General features: G+C 49.2%; 8 protein-coding genes across 8 annotated transcripts; 4 read left to right on the top strand and 4 right to left on the bottom strand.

Annotated features, from left to right (window-relative positions):
- Positions 1–615: 615 nt before the first annotated feature.
- CTRU02_213882 (uncharacterized protein) lies at positions 616–1,011 on the top strand (the record flags this gene model as incomplete). Its single annotated transcript, XM_036731139.1, has 1 exon — positions 616–1,011. The coding sequence occupies one exon, from the start codon at positions 616–618 to the stop codon at positions 1,009–1,011; it is 396 nt and encodes a 131-aa protein (XP_036577224.1).
- A 592-nt stretch (positions 1,012–1,603) lies between these two features.
- Positions 1,604–2,677, bottom strand: CTRU02_213881 (transcriptional regulatory protein ume6-like protein; the record flags this gene model as incomplete). Its single annotated transcript, XM_036731138.1, has 1 exon — positions 1,604–2,677. One exon carries the CDS (start codon positions 2,675–2,677, stop codon positions 1,604–1,606), a length of 1,074 nt encoding a protein of 357 aa, XP_036577223.1.
- A 1,058-nt stretch (positions 2,678–3,735) lies between these two features.
- Positions 3,736–4,918, top strand: CTRU02_213880 (isoflavone reductase; the record flags this gene model as incomplete). The annotated part of the gene is made up of 4 exons (XM_070206144.1): positions 3,736–3,810; positions 3,868–4,143; positions 4,210–4,557; positions 4,628–4,918. 4 exons carry the CDS (start codon positions 3,736–3,738, stop codon positions 4,916–4,918), a joined length of 990 nt encoding a protein of 329 aa, XP_070060176.1.
- A 1,441-nt stretch (positions 4,919–6,359) lies between these two features.
- On the top strand, positions 6,360–7,100 carry CTRU02_213879 (uncharacterized protein; the record flags this gene model as incomplete). The annotated part of the gene is made up of 1 exon (XM_036731136.1): positions 6,360–7,100. The coding sequence occupies one exon, from the start codon at positions 6,360–6,362 to the stop codon at positions 7,098–7,100; it is 741 nt and encodes a 246-aa protein (XP_036577221.1).
- A 265-nt stretch (positions 7,101–7,365) lies between these two features.
- Positions 7,366–12,558, bottom strand: CTRU02_213878 (ABC transporter; the record flags this gene model as incomplete). Its single annotated transcript, XM_036731135.1, has 13 exons — positions 7,366–7,582; positions 7,641–8,102; positions 8,163–8,778; positions 8,837–8,901; positions 8,962–9,012; positions 9,076–9,271; positions 9,341–9,700; positions 9,755–9,917; positions 9,997–10,763; positions 10,831–11,064; positions 11,138–11,638; positions 11,727–12,270; positions 12,349–12,558. 13 exons carry the CDS (start codon positions 12,556–12,558, stop codon positions 7,366–7,368), a joined length of 4,386 nt encoding a protein of 1,461 aa, XP_036577220.1.
- An 888-nt stretch (positions 12,559–13,446) lies between these two features.
- On the bottom strand, positions 13,447–14,439 carry CTRU02_213877 (uncharacterized protein; the record flags this gene model as incomplete). Its single annotated transcript, XM_036731134.1, has 4 exons — positions 13,447–13,767; positions 13,859–13,986; positions 14,041–14,145; positions 14,217–14,439. 4 exons carry the CDS (start codon positions 14,437–14,439, stop codon positions 13,447–13,449), a joined length of 777 nt encoding a protein of 258 aa, XP_036577219.1.
- Positions 14,440–15,672: 1,233 nt separating this feature from the next.
- Positions 15,673–17,855, top strand: CTRU02_213876 (C6 transcription factor; the record flags this gene model as incomplete). The annotated part of the gene is made up of 3 exons (XM_036731133.1): positions 15,673–15,682; positions 15,742–16,853; positions 16,914–17,855. 3 exons carry the CDS (start codon positions 15,673–15,675, stop codon positions 17,853–17,855), a joined length of 2,064 nt encoding a protein of 687 aa, XP_036577218.1.
- Positions 17,856–18,428: 573 nt separating this feature from the next.
- CTRU02_213875 (uncharacterized protein) lies at positions 18,429–19,377 on the bottom strand (the record flags this gene model as incomplete). Its single annotated transcript, XM_036731132.1, has 4 exons — positions 18,429–18,722; positions 18,790–18,887; positions 18,955–19,047; positions 19,119–19,377. 4 exons carry the CDS (start codon positions 19,375–19,377, stop codon positions 18,429–18,431), a joined length of 744 nt encoding a protein of 247 aa, XP_036577217.1.
- Between the last annotated feature and the right edge of the window lie 479 nt (positions 19,378–19,856).

Below are 19,856 nucleotides of genomic sequence, written 5' to 3'. Positions count from 1 at the left end.
ACTACTCCGTAGCAGACAATTCCAAACTTCATGTTCTATATGTCTATTTACTGTTTTTGTTAGCGTGTGTACTCTGGGTTGAGTCTGGATATCTCAATGTTAGTGCGTGACCAGCTTGATAGCAAAGAATCAGGGGAACAGGTAACGCAGAAAACAGCAGAAACAGCTCTACGTAGCACGTTGACTTCTTGTGCCGACTGTTTGTAACTTCATTGAAGCTGGCGTGAAAGTATATTCCCAATAACCCCTTTGGCGTGGGGATCTATGACGATGGTTCATACAGCTACTAGCGCTTGGTAGGCCGAAACAGAAGTATAGAAGACAAAAAATAAGTATCTCCGTACATAATTCTACGACTCAGGGTGAAATCAGATCAGTCATAATAACAGATTTTTCAACGGATCATGACTTTGTACGGCTGCTTGTCGCTTTTCAAAAACACTCATGAGGATGCATATTATCTGGGACGAGGTCGAGATGTATAAATAGAAGCCCCTAGCATCTGTTCTCCAAATGTTTTAACCCTTGGTATATTTATCGACTAAACTTTTAGCTGATACTATCATAATCTTTCATCACTAGCCTAAACCTTTATTAAAGAAAAACCCAAGAAGTATGAAGACTCAACACATCGCCCTCCCGGGTCTCCAAGCTGTAGCGGCCTCCTTTTTTGCTGCCACCGCCGAGGCAAAGGTCTATTGCACCGACAACGAAAGCAAAGTTGTCGCCGAAGCCAACTGCGATGGAACCCACCCAGCAAACACCTTCTTTCTCACCATGCACGAGGGTCAAGACCTCCAAATCGGCGACATCGTTGCCGAGGACAAGGTCGATTCGTCCGACCCTGCAGCTCGCCATGACGAGGGGTACCCCGAGTCTGGCCTCGTTCAAGGCGGGTTTGGACGCAGGTCTCCTCAGCGCACCTGTGATCCGTCAAAGGGGCACTGTGTTGTCGGCGGTGTTGGCAAGGGCTTCAAGGGCTTCGGGGGCGAAGGCGGAAACGGTGGCTAAAAGACCACATTTCACCTAAATATCCCCAAAATGGCGTCGCGGATAGTGAGAAATACTAATTGAAATTGAACGCTGCACTTGGCTCTCTAATACCGCGTATAATGTAACATCCCCGTACTCTAACTACTGCTTCCCAGCGGCGCGGCAGAGACTCAATCAGCTTCCGTATCCGTGTTTGGGGAATAGTTCTCCACGCCGCGAGTGAGTTGTGCTTCAAACAGATGAATATCTAGCGCTTTCTTCTTTTAAATTCAACGGGTCTAGGTACGGGCGACGCAGGTCATTCTTTATGATCCGTCACACATGCTCAATGGGGTTGAGATCGGGCGAATGTAGCGGCCATTCTAGCAAGGATATTTCTTGGCTTAACGACCACCCTGTTTTCTTTGCCGAGCTCTGAGTAGGCGCGTTAGCTTGGATAAAATGCTTCGTTTCTTCGGCAAATGGGAGGTATCCCTCTTGAATAAAATATTTTTCAATAAATACAAAAAGAGAAACAAAAATATCACATTTAAATTGAAAAGTTTAAAATTATAAATCTTGAAATATTCATTTGTCTAAAAAGAAAATTTGTTGTGTAATGATGAAGGCGTTATAATAATAGAGTCTTATATCCTAGTATAGTGAAACATCTGGACAAGTCTGAATACTCTTCATCTGTTTCTTGACTCTGCCATGTTCTTTCAATAATGTTAAATGCTGCCTGGATAGCACTAAAGGCTTTAAAATCACACATCATATCCATTATTTTGCGAACGGCTGGCCGTTGTTCTTTGCTAGCATAGATGCCAGTTACACAGAGTGGCCAGGCAAGCCAGCGCAGCCATGGAGACGAAGTGACGGCGCCAAAAGCCTGGATTGTCAGTTTCACGTTTGTGTCCAGCTCAAATGGCTTTGTGTCGTTATCTAACTTGACAGAAAGAAGATACGAGCGCGCGGCATAGATCCAAATTCGCGTCATTGGGAGCTTGTCCTTTGACGGAGCGCAAGAATCGCCTTTGGGAGAGACAGATTGATTGAGCAGCGACTCTAATGGCCGGGTATGTTGGGGGCTGTGTTTTGTGTAGAAACCTTGGCGTGGTTCATCAAGGCCGTTGTTTAGAATTCTCTCGAGCGAGGTAGCTCGGTAAATGAGCTCATCCTTTGACAACTTGCCACTTATCATCTGGTCTTTTTTCCACTGTGAAAGGATTGAAATGTCGCTTATAGCCAGCAGAACCCAGGTCTGGCACCCGGTAATCTCTTCTAGGTCTATGATAGGCTGCTGGGGTGAACCGCTACGTCGGAGCTCGCAGTGATACTGAAGTAGCTTCGCAGGTTGGTCAAGCACCGTGCTGGAGATAATATCGGCAACCAGTAAAAGACTAGAAAAGAAGCGGAATGCTCCCTGTTCGGTATTTAAAGCATCATCCGCACCCGGCCAGGTAGCGCGAGAGAGTTTGTCGAGAACGGTGGACATCTGTCTGGTTGAGCCAGTCTTGCCATGGTGCTCGAGAATTTGCTCAAATAGGTTAGTGGCGGCATTCAAATGTGCCGGCCAGTTTCCTGATGGCGTACTCATAAGTTCAAAACTAAGCTGCTGCATCATATTTGCCAACAAGTGCATGCTGCTTAAAAGACAGTTTCCGATCCCATTCTCGTGAAGTTGCTGTAAGTCGCGCTGCATACTTCCTAATGCGATGCTGGCGTGTGCATGGATTTCGTCCCGTGTTTTTAAGACGCAAGCTGTATGATCTGGGCTGGTATCGGCAGGAATAAGTAACAGGAAGAGCGACGAGATGGTAGCAACACTGCTCATGAACCCGCTATTCTTCACTGCTAAGGAAAGTAACCAAGTACGTCCTCCTTGGGTAATATATGGTCGGTAAAAGGGGAAAAGAACAGGGAAAATAAAGTCCATGTATATTGAAACAAAGGCCATCCCAGTCTCGAGTGGCATTGCTGTTGGTGGGATGATGATCTCCGATGATGGCTCGACCGATAACCCGTGAGCCTCTGCAACTATAGAAGTCTGAAGAGCATTGGGACTTTGCTTATGCGTACCAGAGTCTTGGCTGGCAGCGACCTTATCAGTGATTGCCTTCAGTTGAGCAATTTCGCGCCGGCGTCTTGCGCTTTTCTTGACTTGTGCCTTCAGGCGTGTTGCAGCTTCCAGTCGACGCTCTTCAGTTTCCATCCATTCCGGCTTTTCGGGGGAATAGTAACAATCTATTTCTAGTGCTGCGCAAGCGCCACAAGTTGGCAGCGACTCGTCGCATTTTTTGTGACGCAAGCGGCACGTCCAGCAGGTTGAGGGCTTCATGCCACCAATCCAGAGCTGATACGTTCTGATTAGGGCCTTGGATAATTTGTCTTGTTACTGAGAAATGGTTGGTGTTGGTGTGAAATGAAAGAAAACCCAGAATGTAAAGTCTCCCACTGTATTAAATCCCGCCCGGAAAGTTTCCCGCTCGGAAAAATCCCCGCTCGGAAAGGGATGAGCTGGGGACGGGGCTTGGGTGGATCTAGTCTAGTCCATCTCCACGCTTGCTTCAGTAAGTGAGAAGTCCTAAGGCGGCTATATTGCAGAAATGGAGTGATTACTATGAAAATGTAAGTAATGCATTCTTAGCTTGTCAAGTATAAAGAGAACCACAAACCTCCTCACAAAAGCAAGATACACAGCCTTTTCTTTCTAGCGATCCCAAAGACAAATTCCCCTCCCCTCTAGCTAAAAGTCTCAACATGAGGGTGGCAATACTTGGGGCCACAGGTCAAAACGGTTCGTCCATTGTTGATGGCCTGCTGGAATCGGCCGAAGCAAAATTCGTAAGTCTCACATCACATTTTGATAAGGTATTCCAAGACTCACATTAAAAGCAGGACATTAGTGCCCTTGTCCGACCTTCCTCACTCAAAAAGCCCAATGTCATCGCCCTGCAGGACAAAGGCATCAGCATAGTGCCATTTAACCTTGATGACCCTGAGGATCGTGTCACAGCCCGACTCAAAGGCATAGATGTCCTTATTGTCTGTTGCTTGCTTGATGAAAGGGTTCTTGCAAAGGCAGCCAAGAACGCAGGAGTGAAACGTTATGTTCCATGCTTCTATGCTACAGTCATGCCTCGAGGTGTCCAAACGTTGCGCGACAATGTAAGTAGTGCTCTTGAAACGCATACCTTCGGAATTAGAGAGCTGACCCATCATCCGGATGTGTAGAAGGAGGACATCCTTGATCACATTCAAAGGCTGCATCTTCCGTACACCGTTATCGATGTCGGTTGGTGGTATCAGATTAGTCTTCCGCGACTACCCTCTGGCCGCATTGATCGTAACCTGTTTCTCTACAATACTGCTATTGGAGGCAGTGGTGACGTGCTTTGCGCCAGGACTGATTCCCGAGACGTCGGCAAATACGTTGCTCGTATTATCGCAGACCCCAGAACTGTCAACCAGAAGGTCTTTGCCTATACGGACCTTCGCACTCAACATGAGCTCTATAATATGGTAGAGCAAATCAGTGGTGAGAAGATTGAAAGGAAATATGTATGTCTCCCTAACTCTCAAAAGGGGTTTCGATTCTATCTTTTCATCAAAATCAGTAAAGTAAACTGTTTACTAACTCTGTACTGCATAGCGTACCGCTGAGGCCATTGAAGATGGTATTGCTAGAACTAAGGATGATCCCTCCAAGATGATGGATTACTTCCAGTTTACCTACCAAAAGTCGTATGATATTATGGGGGAAAATACTCCTACATACGCCCGCTACCTCGGCTATCAAATTGGTAAAGACCTCTACCCTGATCTTGAGGGAATCTCCTTTGAATCGTTTTTCAAAGAGACGCTAGAGGTCGGCCTGAGGCCTATGTATGAGGAGTATGCTGATGTGATGCGGGCTTCCAGCTCTTTCATCTTTCAAGGATGAAGATTATTGGCTATTCTCACCTATAAATCAATTCTATACACTAGAGAGATAAGATAGAGTTAAGTCAAAATTGAATGAGATAGTAGTTTAGTTAGACTTGACCTATTTTTTTAAAATACATGTTTTCTCTTTTTTCATATATTTTTATTTTGTTGAATAGACTTTGGTAGACACTATTCAGGATCTATTAACACTTTCAAGAGCGTCGATAAGATGTCGTTTAACTAGCCTGTAAGATAGGGATCGTTTGATTCAGTATTAGCAGTGGTGTTATCTTTGTATCTCTTATTGTTACTACTTATACCCTTTAGTGTTGGTAGAAAAGGTAAGTAGACGAGGACTAGAATACTATCCTGGAGCTGTTTGCTCCATCCTGGCAGTCAGCGCCCGCAGCTAGTAACGTCTCAAAGAACATGTGTGCTAGAGTACGCATAATGTGAACAGTGGAAGCTGTGACTATGATAAGGTGTTAGTCGTCTGATGGGCTGTTGAACCCCGGTAAAGAGGAACTATCCCTTTGGTTCCAACATTTGTGGGAGACAACAGTCCCGGTTCGAAGCCGATAGAAGGCGAGAAGTAGGGAGCTTTACGATAGTGAAATAGTAGAAGTGACTTAGTATCGAAGGAAAGAGTTATTTTAAACAAGACAGCGTTGGATAGTAATTGAACTCATATACTTATGATAGCATAGCGCAGTCACTAAATAGTCGGTTGGTCCCAAGGACAACCTAAGTAGCACTTAAATAAAATGCATACTGGCTGAGATACACGTTCCAAACAGCCACACTCATTCATATTTCTATGGAATTTGAATCAACAGAGCAGGAAGTATTCCTTGCTTGAAGACCTTCATGCGGCGCTGACGTGTTGATCGCCAGAATCCACATTCTGATGAGGCACACTTGACGCTGTACCAATTTACAATAGCTCAAGCTCCTGATTGACAAAATCTCCGGTGTGTCTTCTCATGCACTCTATACAAGATAATCACAAAAACGCTTAGTACTCAATATGCAGTTGACAGAATGAGATTAGGTTGGCCCGAGTGGGATTTAGGAGTAGGTAACTCAGTCGCTTCGATCACACCAAGCCACTGGGAGGAGGGTTGATCAGCGAGCGAAATCTGCTACAGAAAACGTACCCACATAGCGCACTCAGCAGCGATATTGTCAAGCGGTAAGGGCGTGCCGCCGGTGACAAGTACCGGCTTCATCGGCGGCACGCCATTACATACATACAGCGGCGGCAAAAGCTGACAATTTGACGCCAACAACGATATGGTGCGGTTTTTGGTGGCCGGCCAGCTGGTGTATTGTCTCTTCCTATTAGACTCGTTTATTGAGCCTATGCTTCCTTCCGTCAAGCCCCTCACGTTCCGTCAAGCACATGCTGATTGCCGAATTGAATCTACCTTACTTGCCACCAGCCATTTGTTACCATCATGAAAAAATACTGGGATGTTATTTCATCAAAATTTGTTTTTAGACGATTGTCGTCTGTGAAGGCTTTGGATCAATCTTCATCAAACGATGATAACGATGAACAACTCGAACCCCTCATGGACGAAAATAAGCAACTCCCCCCTTCGAGTCACAAGAAACCTTCATCGCCGCGCCTGTTCGTGTTCTCGTTGCCGCTGCTAGCTTTGATTTTCATTGCATTTATCGCTTTGACCACAATCGTCGGACAAGTGCTTCGCAGAACGACAATGAGCGGTACACACCACGACGTGGGTCCGAAAGTTTTGATCAAGCCCTGCGGCAGCACCCCCCAAGAAGCTAGGGAGAAAGGATGCCATTTCGATGTCATCTCCTTTTGCTGGCTCCCAACGCAATGTTACGATTCAGACCTGTCGCGCGACTTCGACTTACAGAACCACCTGGAATGGTTCCTGGACCCTCACCGCACCCAGCCCTTGACCCACGAGCAAATCATGACGGGCGAGTACACTGGACTTTACGTCAACTGGGAGTACCATGTGCGGCACTGCACGGCGATGTGGAAGAAGATGCATCGGGCCATCTTACATGGAGATGGACATGGGGATAAGGCAATTGACGGCTACATAGGAGCGTACGAGCACACGAAGCACTGCGAGCACATGCTGTTGGCGGGGAGGAATATTGCGCCCGATATCATAAACACCCGAATCGCTGTGAAGTATCCCGATTGTGGCATTTGAGAAGTTCAAACGAGTTGTTAGTTATGATGGGATGGTATGGTAGATAAACAATGGAAACTTGCTGTAGATGGGAATTTAGCTCATCATTGTGGGATAAACAAATAACTGTATGAGCAAGCAGATAGTCTAGAACTCGTGATTCACAGGTGAGAAAGCTGAGTACATGGATAGTGTGTCTTTTTTGAAGTAGTGCTGGTCAAAATTGCTGTAATAAGAATTTGAATATCTACCTAATGTCTATCTGACTGCGAATTGAATGGCGCGGTCAGTTTGAATTCATCCTGTATAGCTCAGCAAACCGGGTGTCTGCTGCAATCAGCGCAGATGGTTCTCCAGCCTCTAATAGTTCGCCGTCACCAAACAGCGCCACTATGTCGTACTGCGAGACGTGCTTGAGCCTGTGCATCACAGCCAACACGGTGCAGTCACGGAATTCATTGTCAACGACATCCTGCAGGGCCACCTCGGTCTCAAAATCCACACTGATAATGTCAACGTCAGCAAAACCTCTATACGCAAAAACAAACTTCTGATGCTTACCTGCTCATCGCCTCGTCCAGAATCAAAAGCTTACATTGCCGAAGAATGGCCCTGGCCATGCAGAGAAGCTGCTTCTGACCGGCCGACCAAGCTTTGTCGTCCATCTCTGTGTCCAAGCCGCCTTGCTCTTGAACAAGCCTCGATAGGCCGACTCTTTCAAGGGCCTGGGTAATCTTTGCGTCATCGGAGACAAGGCCCAACGGGTCAATGTTGAATCGAATGGTCCCTGGCATGAGGAAGGGATCTTGGGAAACGACATTGACGCAAGACCGAAGCTCGGTTGGTATCAAAGTCGATATGTCAACACCGTCAATCTCAATTTTACCTTGCTTGACATCTGTCATCTGTAGTAGAGTGAGAATGAGCGACGTCTTGCCGCTGCCTGAGCGACCGCAAATAGCAACGTGTTTACCAGCCTCTACTGACAACGAGACTCCCTTGAGAACGGGTTCGGTGTCGGTACTAGAATAAATGTCAGTCATGAGAATTAAGGATATTTGGGGAAAACAAGTGTATATTCACCCATAAGACGCGACAATGTCGAAGAAGTTGACAGCACCGGCATGCGGCCAGTTCGCAGGTAGATGCCCCTTGCCGGTAGTTTGCTCCGTTTCGGTCTCCGCCACAAACCTTCTCACTCTTGCGACGGCCCCGATGCTGGACTCAAGCTTGGTCCAGCTTTGAATCATACGTGCCAGCACCTCACTAAAGCCGATAACCATGACAAGACTGACACCGACGCTTCCGGCACTGAATTTGTCGTGCCAGGTGACAACTACACACACGAGAATAACAGCGAGCGCAGCCACGACGACATTGAGAGAAAACGTGAGCCACGCCTGGATGCAGCTCTGAACATAGTTTGGCCTCTGGGACAAGTCGATATGGCCATAGTTACGATCCTGGTGCTGCGCTTGCCAGCCAAAGGCACGGATGGTCGCGCCGCCGGCCACGGACTCGGAGAAGTGGGTGTAGAGGGGAGCCTTTGCTTCGATTCCGAGAAGACGAACCTGGCGAGACGTCTGGAGGTAGAAGCGTTGCAGGAAATAGACCACGGTCCCGAGGAAAGGAAGGGTGATTCCGAGATATTGAGAGAAGACGGCGAGAATCACGAGTTTGATCACCGCAGATACAGCCGCTGTTTTCTCCGTTGTGAGTCACCGTGGCATGTTGATGTTGTAGACGGTAAAACTTACTAGAAGTGTAATTGACCAAGTTGGACGGTAGATCCATGTCTATAAGCTGCATGTCCTCGCTGAATCTGTAACTGGTTTAGTCTCTGAGTTCATTTTAATCCTAAAACAACAAATCATTAACCTACCTATTAAGAATTTCGCCATTGTCTGTTCTGGTTAAGAAACGGAATGATGCCCTGCCCGCGAGTGGTGTAACAGTTAGTCTTGCCCAAACTGCACGTATGTAGTAGTAGACTCACGCTAGAGTTGTTTTGAGAAGGTCGGAGTGCAAGTTGAGAGCCGTGTTAGTGATTATGTCCAGAAATGCAAACCAGGCAGCCAAAGAAGCTGCCACAGTGCCAAGGACGCCAAAGGCAGCGTAGACACCCATGTAGTATCCCACGCTCTTGTTGGGCTCGCTGGCATTGGCTTCAGACCACCACTTGACCCAGACGGCTAGTTGTCACACACACATCTGTCAGCGAATATTTCTCGTAGCATTATAATTCCAAGATTCGAACTTACTGGAGAACTCGGAGAAAAAGGTCCACATGATGACGGAGACAGTGTACAGGATTACCGCCTTCCAGCCGGCATTCTTCAAGTAGTACTCGTACACTGCCTTCTCCCCGTTCTTGCGTCGGATATCTGTGTGAAGCTTCTGGTTTTGATTATTGTCCTCGTCGGCTGACGTGATCGGCTTTTCCATGGAAGTTGCAGAATCATGAGGGTCCTGTATCTCCTCAACCACACCGTGAGGAGATAGCTTGAGCCCAAATCTACTGGTATAACCTTGACCTTGCATGAGGGATGTAGGGCTTCCAACTTCTTGTATTCTGCCTTCACTAAGGGAAATAATGATGTCGGCGATGGCCATAATTTTGTCTACAGTTATTAGCAAATCATGATGCCATGGGGGGAGGGGAAGTCGAAACTCACGGCTATGTGTTGCGATGATAACCGCTGCGTGCTGTTTACGCAAAAGACCATCGGTGCCAAGCAGACGCATTGAGACGTGGTCAGCCGTGTGGGCATCCATGCCGCTAAAAACATCATCGAGGACAACGACCTTCTTCCTGGAGTAGACGGCGCGGGCAAGAGCCTTTGGGAGAAAAAAAGTAAGTGGAATGTTAGCATGAAGGCCTACCATGGCGCTCGATTTGTATTGGGCAAGCACTTACGATGCGCTGCTTTTGGCCGCCACTGAGATTTACACCTTTGCTACCAACAAGCGTGTAGTCGCCCTTTTGTAGCGCTTGCAAATCCGCTTCGAGTCCGCAGGCTGAGACGACGGTATCATACCATTTCTGCTCGTAAAGTGTAACACCGAGTATGTTTTGCCTAATCGTCCCGTTCTCCAGCCACGGGGTCTGTGAACAATACGCTACTTGCTCTTTTTCTAGACAAGTTTTATTGCCTGACGTAGCAGCAGAAGAGATGGATATCATGTCCCCCAGTATAGCGCTGAGGAAAGATGACTTGCCGCTTCCCACAGGACCGATAATGACCGTCATCGCGTTACGAGCAATATCAACGGTCATGTCGTGGAGGACAGTCTGGTCCTTTTTCCAGCCAAAGCTGTTCCCTCTGAACGAGACAACGGGTAGCGGCGGGGCATTTGCTGGCTTTCTGTCGTCCTCGGTCGTCGTCAACGGAACAAGGCTGATATCAGTTCCTGACGGCGCGCTGGAGGTGCTACTTCGTCCATCAAGAGTCGCAGGTTGGTGACCGTAGTTGCAAAAGTCTTGGATGCGGTCGAAGCATGCGAGCGATTGGACAACCATCGGCAGCAGTTGTAGGAATGCGACAACGGGAGTGGTCAAAAGCCCAATCAATGCGATGGAGGTGAACGCTTGAGCAGGCAATAGCGTCTTGTGTTTCCAGTATACTGAGATTATGACATATACTGCGAAGGTGACAATGGGGGCGAGATTGATCGGCGTAAGTGCTGGAAATGGACGGCCTTATCAGAAACTAGACATGCCAAGAGAAAATGACAGAGACAGACAACTCACAGAGTATCAGAGTAGCCACAATTAGCTTCCGGAAAGACTTGGAGGTGTTGATCTCATCATTGCGAAGCCCCTGAATTGTATTCGACATGACATCTGTGAGTCCAAGCATCTTTACAGCCTTCATCTCGCCGAGCACAGTCGTCGTGATGCGGAGGCGTTCTTGGATCTTCTCGATCCATCGCATTTGCGCTGTTTTGCTGGCTACCGAAACCTTGGACATTGCAGCGATAAAAACTGAATAGAAAGTCTCTAGTCAGTGAACTTACCACGAGAGCTTTCCAACGGGATTTCTAAGCGCGTCACTTACTCAGTACAAGGACTATCGGTGCCAGGCAGGCGATAGATAACTGCAGCCCAAGGAGCCAGCTTGCAATAGCAATGTCAAGCAGCGAACCCCACAACAGATGGAACACGGACATGGAGCCAAAGATGCGTTCGACATCCGTACCCATCAGGGCTACCGCCGTGATATCTCCAGTGTCAACGTCTCTCGTATAGACCGCATTCTGGTAGATGAGCGCGATCAATCCCCCTCGAAGCCTAGTTGTAAAACGGACATTGTGGTACTGGTAGACCGAGTTGCTGACCGCGATACCCAGATACACTAGTGCCCAGGCGCCGATGAGGCCTCTACCGTAGCTCACGTCCGGGTTCTCTTTACTAACATAGGCCACAGTCGCGTTTATGAGAAATGGCTGCGCGAATGTGAAGACGGTCAAGCAGAGCCGGGGAATAACGGGAGCTAAGAAAGGCAAAAGGTAGCCCCAAAAGCAAGCTTTGAGAAGACTATGGCGACTTTGGTGGTCGTCTGATCAGTGCCCGATGGTCAGCAATGGTACGTCTAGTCATGTAAGAAGTGATAATTAGTGGGAAATACTAGAAAGTAAAAGACGTACATTTGTCCCAGGCGACAGCAAGGTCCCTATGGAGAAGGCGACTCTCCATGCTCGGATCGATCCTGGGCAAGTCGCTCAAAGATATCACTTTGGAGTACCCCAAATAGAAGGTCTTTGCCAACCACCAAAAGCAAGTCCTCGCCCAGAAGCCACTGCTCTGCTCGGGGATTGTGTTTTTAACGTCTGGGGCGTCATCAGATGCGGCAAGGATTTTCTTCGCCTCGATTGACTCTAGCATAAGCACCATTAATGTGAGAACTAACACGACTGTTGCGATGGCCGGCAAAGGGCCGCCAGAAGGGAGAAGCCATGCTGTTCGCACGCGGGCAATGCCAAGTATGATGGATGCCGAGAAATACAGGCTGAGTATGGTCGAGGGCCGAGGTGACCTCTGATGGTTCAGGACAGACAGCAGCAGAGCTGTAAGCGTAGCGACAAAGGCCAAGACATCGGCGGCGACCGATGCAGGACTCTGGAATGAAGGGGTTTTGGTACGCAGAGCTAGGAAAGCCAATTGTAGGGCAAGCAGGGCCGTCAAAGCCACCTTGAAAGTGGGCGCGCGTTAGCTAGAGCACACGCACGTTCGGCTTTTGTGCCGTCTTGATGAGGTGGCCGAACATACCAATTTGCTGGCCAAGAGCCTCGATCGAGTCGAGAAAGCAGTAGGCTGTCGAAGCAGCTGGGTGATTCTCGGCGGGGCGAGCAGGATAAACAATGCCGCCGGCAAGCAGGCGAAGAGAACATCCTCAAACTGCAGGGTGAAGTCGAAAGACCGACAGTTTGTGTGGACTCGTGGTCCAAATGCCCGGTCGCTGAAGGCCGGGCAGGACATGATGATGCTAATTCGTAGGATCAATGTCACTCATGGGGACCAGAACCACACAGTAAAACAGAAGAAAAAAAAAACCTAGACGTATGTGAGTGGTCTGACGTCTTGAAAATATCTCGAGGGGGTTTTGCGACGAGGTTCTGAGCCGTGACGCGTGTAGAGTGTGTGCCTGTCTGCTCCACGCTCCAAAGATCAGCGCACACAGCGGAGCCCAAGGGTGACAGCAACGTCGCGTGCCGCCTGATGTGCGACAAGGTGGTTTAGTAAAGATAGGTTACATAGTCTGAGAACAAGCATTCGCTGCTTGCGCCATCAGCAACGATAAGAGCGAACTCTCAGGGGGGGTCACCAACGGATATGGGCATCCGTAGTAAGCAGGGATGGCTGGTTTGCCTGGCAGCCCTGGATCACCCTGCAGCAGCTCCTTACCCGCTTCGGTAGGTCCTTAGAACGGGGTTGCGCAACCCCTGCTGCCGCCTGGGCGGAGGTTGATGCTTGTTACGTGGGGGAGCTTGTGAATCATTGACGAAACTGGGGAGGCTACAGGCGCAACTCCGATCCGGAGAGACTGAATGAACATAGGCTATTCGCTGCCGTTGGTTCACTTTCCCCTGGAATTACTATTATGATGGATATTGATCGGGGTTTGGCATTCTGGGTTCGACATTAATTGCTTATCTTGCAAAATCCCATGATTGGTCATCCGTCATTTGCCTGTACACAGTTGGATGTAATTCCACGTCACATTCAAGTTTGTGTGTTGGCCACAGTCTTATCTGACATAAGGCGTCTAACTATTTTCTCTTGTCTTTCGAGCAATCAAAAGCCCGCTAATTCAATGGTCAACGTCGGAACCCCGTCGTGATCCTGCCGATCAATTCCCTGTTTACCTTATGCTTCCCATCCCAGTCCGTCTCGCCTTGCCGTCTTCCCCGCATGGTTATGTTCTTGCTCGTGGCCTTGATGCTTGGCTCTCTCAAGCGAGAATTCAAGAAAGCCTTTCCACTTGTTTCTTTCCGCCCAGCCGGCCAGCGCGTCAAAGTCTTTGCAGGTGTGCGTGTCGAGGATGCCGTAGTCCTCGTAGTTCTCTGTCACTCCGAGCAGGAGATCAGCGTTGCACATCAGCGACTGGCGCAGTCTGTTGAAGCAGTGCAGTGAGTGCATATCCGCCGAGCTCGTGCTGTTAGACATGAACAGCTCTCGGAGACGTGTCTGTCGACAGACGATTGTTAGTTAGGAAGCCTAGCTCCGACCACGACCACGGCTCTTGCACGTCCTCGCGGGGTAGGGTTACAATGCTCACCAAGCAGTGCAGATTGTGGAAGGCTTCCACCTGATAAACAGATTTGCCCGTCATCCCCGGAGTGGGTGCCGAGGGGCGAAAGCCGTGCGCCTCGGCCCACTCGGTGCTAATCGACACGATGCCATATTCTGCGCCGGTAAGCTTACTTTGGCTCCACAAGGACGGTTATTATGTGGTCATACCCAAGTAGATTTTATCCCATATTTCCTTCTGGGAAATAATCGCCGGATCATATGTCTCGTCATTGATGAACACCCAAGTTTTATTGAAGTCGTTGAGCTCGAAGTCTGTGAGAGAGAGAAAGGGTTAGAACCAAGTAAACCATTGGCCAAAGGGTTGTCTGCAACAGGCGGCCTACAGTCATCCAGGGGGTGCGACCCCGGTCTTTTGGCCGTGTTTATGAGCGGAGGCACCCCTAAAAAGAGGAAGAGGTTGGCGAGCTCTAACGCCAACAGCCAGAACAAAAGTTGCCAGCGTTGTCCGTGTTCCCGAATCCCGAATCTGTTGCCCCTTGCCTGGGCACCGCAATCGCCGCCACCCGCAACAAGCGGCATCTGTTCAATCTCGTCTTTGCTGTCCATACCTGGCGAATGTGGTGATGGTGTGGTGGTGGTGGTGGTGTTTCTCTTTCGCGAAAAAGGATCTCGGAACAGTTCCACCACGACTTTGTTTGCTGTTCGATGGGGGCAAGACATTTTGTCTCTCCGGCATCCAGCGAGCTATTCGCGTCGCCATATCTGACATAACCAGATCCTATCGTCGCCGGCGTGTCGACCGCACAAACGTCACGGCGGCAGATCCCTCGTGTCGCCGTTGTGTGGGGTGTGCCACTACGCCACGCCAACTAAAGGGCGGCTAAGTATCACTGCACCCTACATGCATGCGTCGATCCCTGTCGCCATCAGTAAGGTAAAAGGTAAGACGAGTACCGAGAAGGAAGGTAATGTCTGGATACTCCATATCACTCCTCACCAACATAGCAATATAGCTCCAAGATGATCCTTACCGTGGGCCCCGCGTCGGGCCGTGCAGTCTTGGGTGTGGCTGTGGAGAATAGTCGGCGACCACTGCATGTCTGTCTCAACTCACCTCAGCCAAAAAAGGGCCTATTAGTAGATTATAGATTCAACATAAAGTCCCGGAATTAGTTGCCGGGTTTCTCACTAGATTGGTCGCCTCCTGTTGAAACCGTATGTGATTGGGGCAAACTACGAGCGGCTAAGAAAGCTCATTGATGATTTGGAAGACTCAGCAAGAAAGGCTTTCATCCCCTGTCTCTGGGGGGTGTACGAACGATCGGCCACGCGAATGCTGTTCGAGGTCAAGCAGAGGCGCCAGAAATTAATCCCCGGGCTGAAAACTGAAACTTTTTGTATACCAATTGCCGTTTACTGAACATGGCATATTGGTTTAGTCATCTGCATACAAGCTTGTCGAGGGAGTTCCGCCAAACTGCATCCTTTGCCCCTCAATGTAACCTACCCGGTGCCTGCTTAGTCGGTGATTGGAGATTCACCCTATCCAAATAATGCAAATAAAAAAGATTAGCAAAAGAACTGCACGCCTTGTGATAACAAAGAGAACCCGCTTCTGTGTCGCAGGCCCAAGTAGCTGTCTGCAGAGACTTGGTTATATTCAACTGCCTTGGCGATTTCTAGCCCATCAATGAACCGCCTTCAACTATCTCATCTCATTGAACGGGTTTGGGCTCATGGGCGGTTTTATTCGACCTTAGCCACACCCGTTAACACGGATCGGTTCATTGGGCATCTTGCTGGGGGGTTTTTTCAATATCGAAAATGAGATCTGCCAAGATGGCCACCAGTACGTCTGAAATCCAAGCTTAAGCCCCCCAAGAGGTTTCTTGGCTAATGTCCCGATAGAGCCTGCTGGCACAAGGAGCACTGACGGCTGTTGGACCTGTCGTCTGAGAAGAAAGAAGTGCGATGAGACCCCTCCGGTGTGCCAGACATGCACCAGCCTGGGCATAACATGCCACGGGTACGGGGTGCGACCCTCCTGGATGGATCGAGGACCCCTCGAGAAGGAAAAGGCGCAAAGCATCAAACTAGAGATAGCTCGCAATGGCATCAAAAGGAAGCGGCCCCGCTTGTTCAGCACAACGTCTGCAACTAGCGCTGAGGCAAGCTCCGGGACCGGGGCCGGGGCCGACAACAGCAACAGAGACGCTGCCCAGCTCGAGACGGCACTTTGCTTGTCGAAATACCTTCCCAATGGACTGCAAACCGTCATGAATGACGAATTTGATGATGACTTCAGCCTCTCCAGCATGGCAATGCACCACCAGACGACAACTGACACGATGATCGAACGGATGAGTGTCGTTGGACGGGAAATATCTCCATCAGAGGTCTTGTCGCCTGACGGCAGCGAGATGGACCGGTACTCTCTTCCTGTAGATCCTTTGCTTCACTTGGGCCACGGATGGGACAGTTCTGACTCTGCCTTCGACTACGAGGCGTGCATGCAAATGGGCTCCTTTCTTCCCATGGAGACACCCGCGTCTTTACCAGAAGTCCTCCACAGGGTCGGCCAGTCCGGGTCTTCGGACGCCCCGTCTTGCTACTCTGGCAGGTCATCTGGGACAAACAACAGCGGCTCAAGCACGACGTCCGGGGAGATTCCTCTGAGAGACGCAATCTCCCTGTCAAGTTACCTGGACGAGACACTCTCTGCCCAATTTCCCTTTCGTCGTTCCTCCGACGTCAGCTGCCGGCAGTGGCTCGAATTCTTACTCTTCAGTTCAAAGCACGTCCTCGGGGTTACATTGCTGCTGAGCAGAGCGCCTGACAGCGCGAGCGAGAACCCAGACTCAGCCCAGGAGAAGTGGAACGAAAACCAGGTTTTGCGAGCGATGGCTGTACTCAGATCCCTTCCGTCTGCAACCTCATCCTTATCCATGCTTGATGAGGAACTCAAGGCGTCTCATATTATCACAACATGCGCCTGTGTATTGCAGACAATATTTCTAGAGGTTTGCACGCCCCGTCGTTTTCACACTCGTGGCAAGACAATATAGCTGACAACGGATTAGGTTCATCTTGGTGGAACTTCGCAGTGGACTAGTTGTTTAGAGCAAGTAGCACCGTACATGCATGCACTCATCAACCTCGTCGTCTGTTCAGCAAACAATAGCAGCAACGATCTGAACACCACGGCAGAGAGTACAGTAGTCCTTCGGGTTCAGACGGCCGCAGCAAAGGCTTTGCTCGGCCAATTGGCCTGGTTTGACATCATCGGGCTTGTTTCCACCGGATGCGGGCCATCCCTCGGTACAAATCACCCTTTCCTACTAGATTCCAATGCATTTGATCTGAAAGAAACCTCGGGGTGCGAGAATTGGGTTGCAAAGTCTCTGTATGAGATCCACCTTCTTCGGAAGTGGAAAGCCGAGGAGGAAGATGCCCGCCGGTTGAGCATCATCAAGCTTGCCGAACGGGGAGCAACAATCATAGAGTTTCTGGGAAAGCACATTGCTGCAACCGATAACGATGAAGATGATGAAGATGATGATATGCTCTCTCCCAAAGAGCCACAGCCAAGGGCGATCGATAGCGACGCATCATCATCCTCGGCTGGACCCCTGGAGCAAGACATAAAAACAATCACCATGGCCTATGCTCGGGCCGCGGTTATCTATCTTCACGTCATCATCTCGGGGCCAAATCCTCTTTTGGAGGATATCCGGCGAGAGACCCCACGGCTTGTCAAGGACCTCAAAGAACTTACATCTGCAGGGCTGCTGGGTAATGCGTCGTTTCCTCTATGTGTAGCGGCTTGTTTTGGGGAGGATCAGGACTTCAACTTTTTTAAGCATTTTATTTCAACCAATCGGGGTACACGGCCAAAGCGTTTTGAGACTTGCGATAAGGCCGTCATGATTGCAGAGGAGTGTCGCAATCGACGACAAAATGGCAAAAGCTGTGACTGGGTAAGCCTGACGCAGGAGGTGGGCTGGAAATACTTGCTTGTGTAGACATTATAGACTCCTTGAAGAATACGATGAGCAGAGGTCTCATGCAAGTGGGACAATATAATCATTACAACCAAAGTCTTTCGAGCGCAGCCCGGAAGAGAGTTACTATCCCATCAAGTGCCGCTTAGATACGGAACCGCCCATCGATTTAAAGAGACTGAGCTACTCGGAGACCAGTCCACGCTTTCATTGACCAACCGAAGTAGATACGACTGCATAAGAGAGAAGAAAGAAAAAGGAAGAACGGATGTACTAAAAGCCTAAAGGCGCTCGATGGAACATTTGCAAATCAAGCCACGGACCAAAAGACGGGTACAAAAGGAGTTGAGAACGTGGATGTAAGGTGCATTGGAACACAACTAACCGTACATCTTACATTACTTTGGATTAATCACTTCTAAATCCACACAAAGTACAACCTTGTCCTTTCTTCTTTGGGAACTAAAAGCATCTAATAATCTACGTCAACGGTGATCTTGTGCTCTTTGACTGGTCTCTGAGTTCTACGCTTAAGAAATACCATGGTTGATGTTAATTTGGAATTCTCCGAATCTAATGTCAGAATCTTTCATCTCAGGCGAACTCGGATGCATAGTCCCAGATCTCATCCCAGTTCTTACACTCGTGCGGATAGTCCAATCCATCTACCACGGCACGTCCGGTATTCTCAGAGACGAACTCGAGTGATGTGTCCCCAGAGCACTGCACGGCTTGCCTCAGGTAATCGAAGCAGTGGGCAATGTGCCAAAGACCATGGATGGCCTGGTCGTAAGTTGGCGATGTCACATTCTCCGGCCACTTTTGCAGCAATGCCTTGGCGTCCACCTTTTCGTAGATAACCTCCCACATGAACTTGCGCAATGCGCCCTGTGGGGATGGAGAGTTAGCCTCAATTCAGGGAACACCACCGTGCATTGACTTGGGCCAAACCTACCAGGCAGTGCAGTTGATGGAACACCGAAAGTCCCGCAATCTTGTCGGGGAAATCGAAGCCATTGTTAGGTTCCAAGTTTATGAACCCGCGGCCGTTGGCTGAAACCAAAATAGTTAGCATCGATGCAGCAAATTTGTTTTTAATCACGGGGTGTCATGAACTTACGACCTGGCAAGGCTTCCCAAGCGGCATTGCTCTCTTCCGACGGTAGAGAGAGGAATAGGGGATCCAGCCTGAATGTCCGGACATGTTGCGAAACTGCAGACAGTCAGCAAATACTATGTTTAAATACCTATGGATAGGGCTGAGCTGCTGGCTCATGAACGCACATTGTGGGACTGGAGATGGAAGCAGGCGCTTAGGTCTTTGATGGGACCATATTCCAGAGTACAGAGCAACCAGAGACGCGAACAGCAAGAGGTTGACACCAAGAGAGATGAGGAGCCTTTTTCGTGACCGAGTCTTCTTTGCCAGCATCACAGCTTCAAGGCGCATCTCCGCCTCGGATTCGCTGTTATCCCCCTGCCTCAGAGACTCGTATGCGGACTCTTCGGTTTTAGTTTTTGACCAAGGAAAATAAGACGCCATGGTGTAAAATGTGAGCGAAAGGAAAACAAACTCTAGAGCAGTGTAGTTGAAAGGAAGGATGTTTGGGGTTTAACTTGGCAAGGAAAACAGTAAATCACTTGAAAAGTTCTTATTCTCGAAGATTTCTGTTAAAATCAGCTTCGCAATAAACACAGAAGCCACTGTGAGCATCTTCATGCAATATCTGATCACGCGTGACGCTTATTACCTGCCGCCGGCATGGGTCCCGCTCAATGTTTAGTGGTCGGGCCGCCGATGGCCGACACTCTGAATGCGGGACGTGGCGGCAAGCCGGCGGCAGGTAATAAGCGTGACGCCCAGACCGGGTACCTATGCTACGAAAGTGGAGGAGTTGCCGAAAACGCTTTTTTCAGCATCATACTGTTCCTGTTGTCGCTATACCAATGTCTACTCGTAGCATTCTTTCGCTTGGGCCTTTTCACATTTGCCTGTCATTTTTAGTGAATACGTGCTTGGGG

This window comes from Colletotrichum truncatum (genome assembly GCF_014235925.2).
Source record: "Colletotrichum truncatum strain CMES1059 chromosome Unknown Contig_0010, whole genome shotgun sequence".
NCBI lineage: Eukaryota > Fungi > Ascomycota > Sordariomycetes > Glomerellales > Glomerellaceae > Colletotrichum > Colletotrichum truncatum.
The sequence above is the reverse complement of the archived record's forward strand: the minus strand, read 5'-3'. Positions and strand labels throughout refer to the sequence as shown.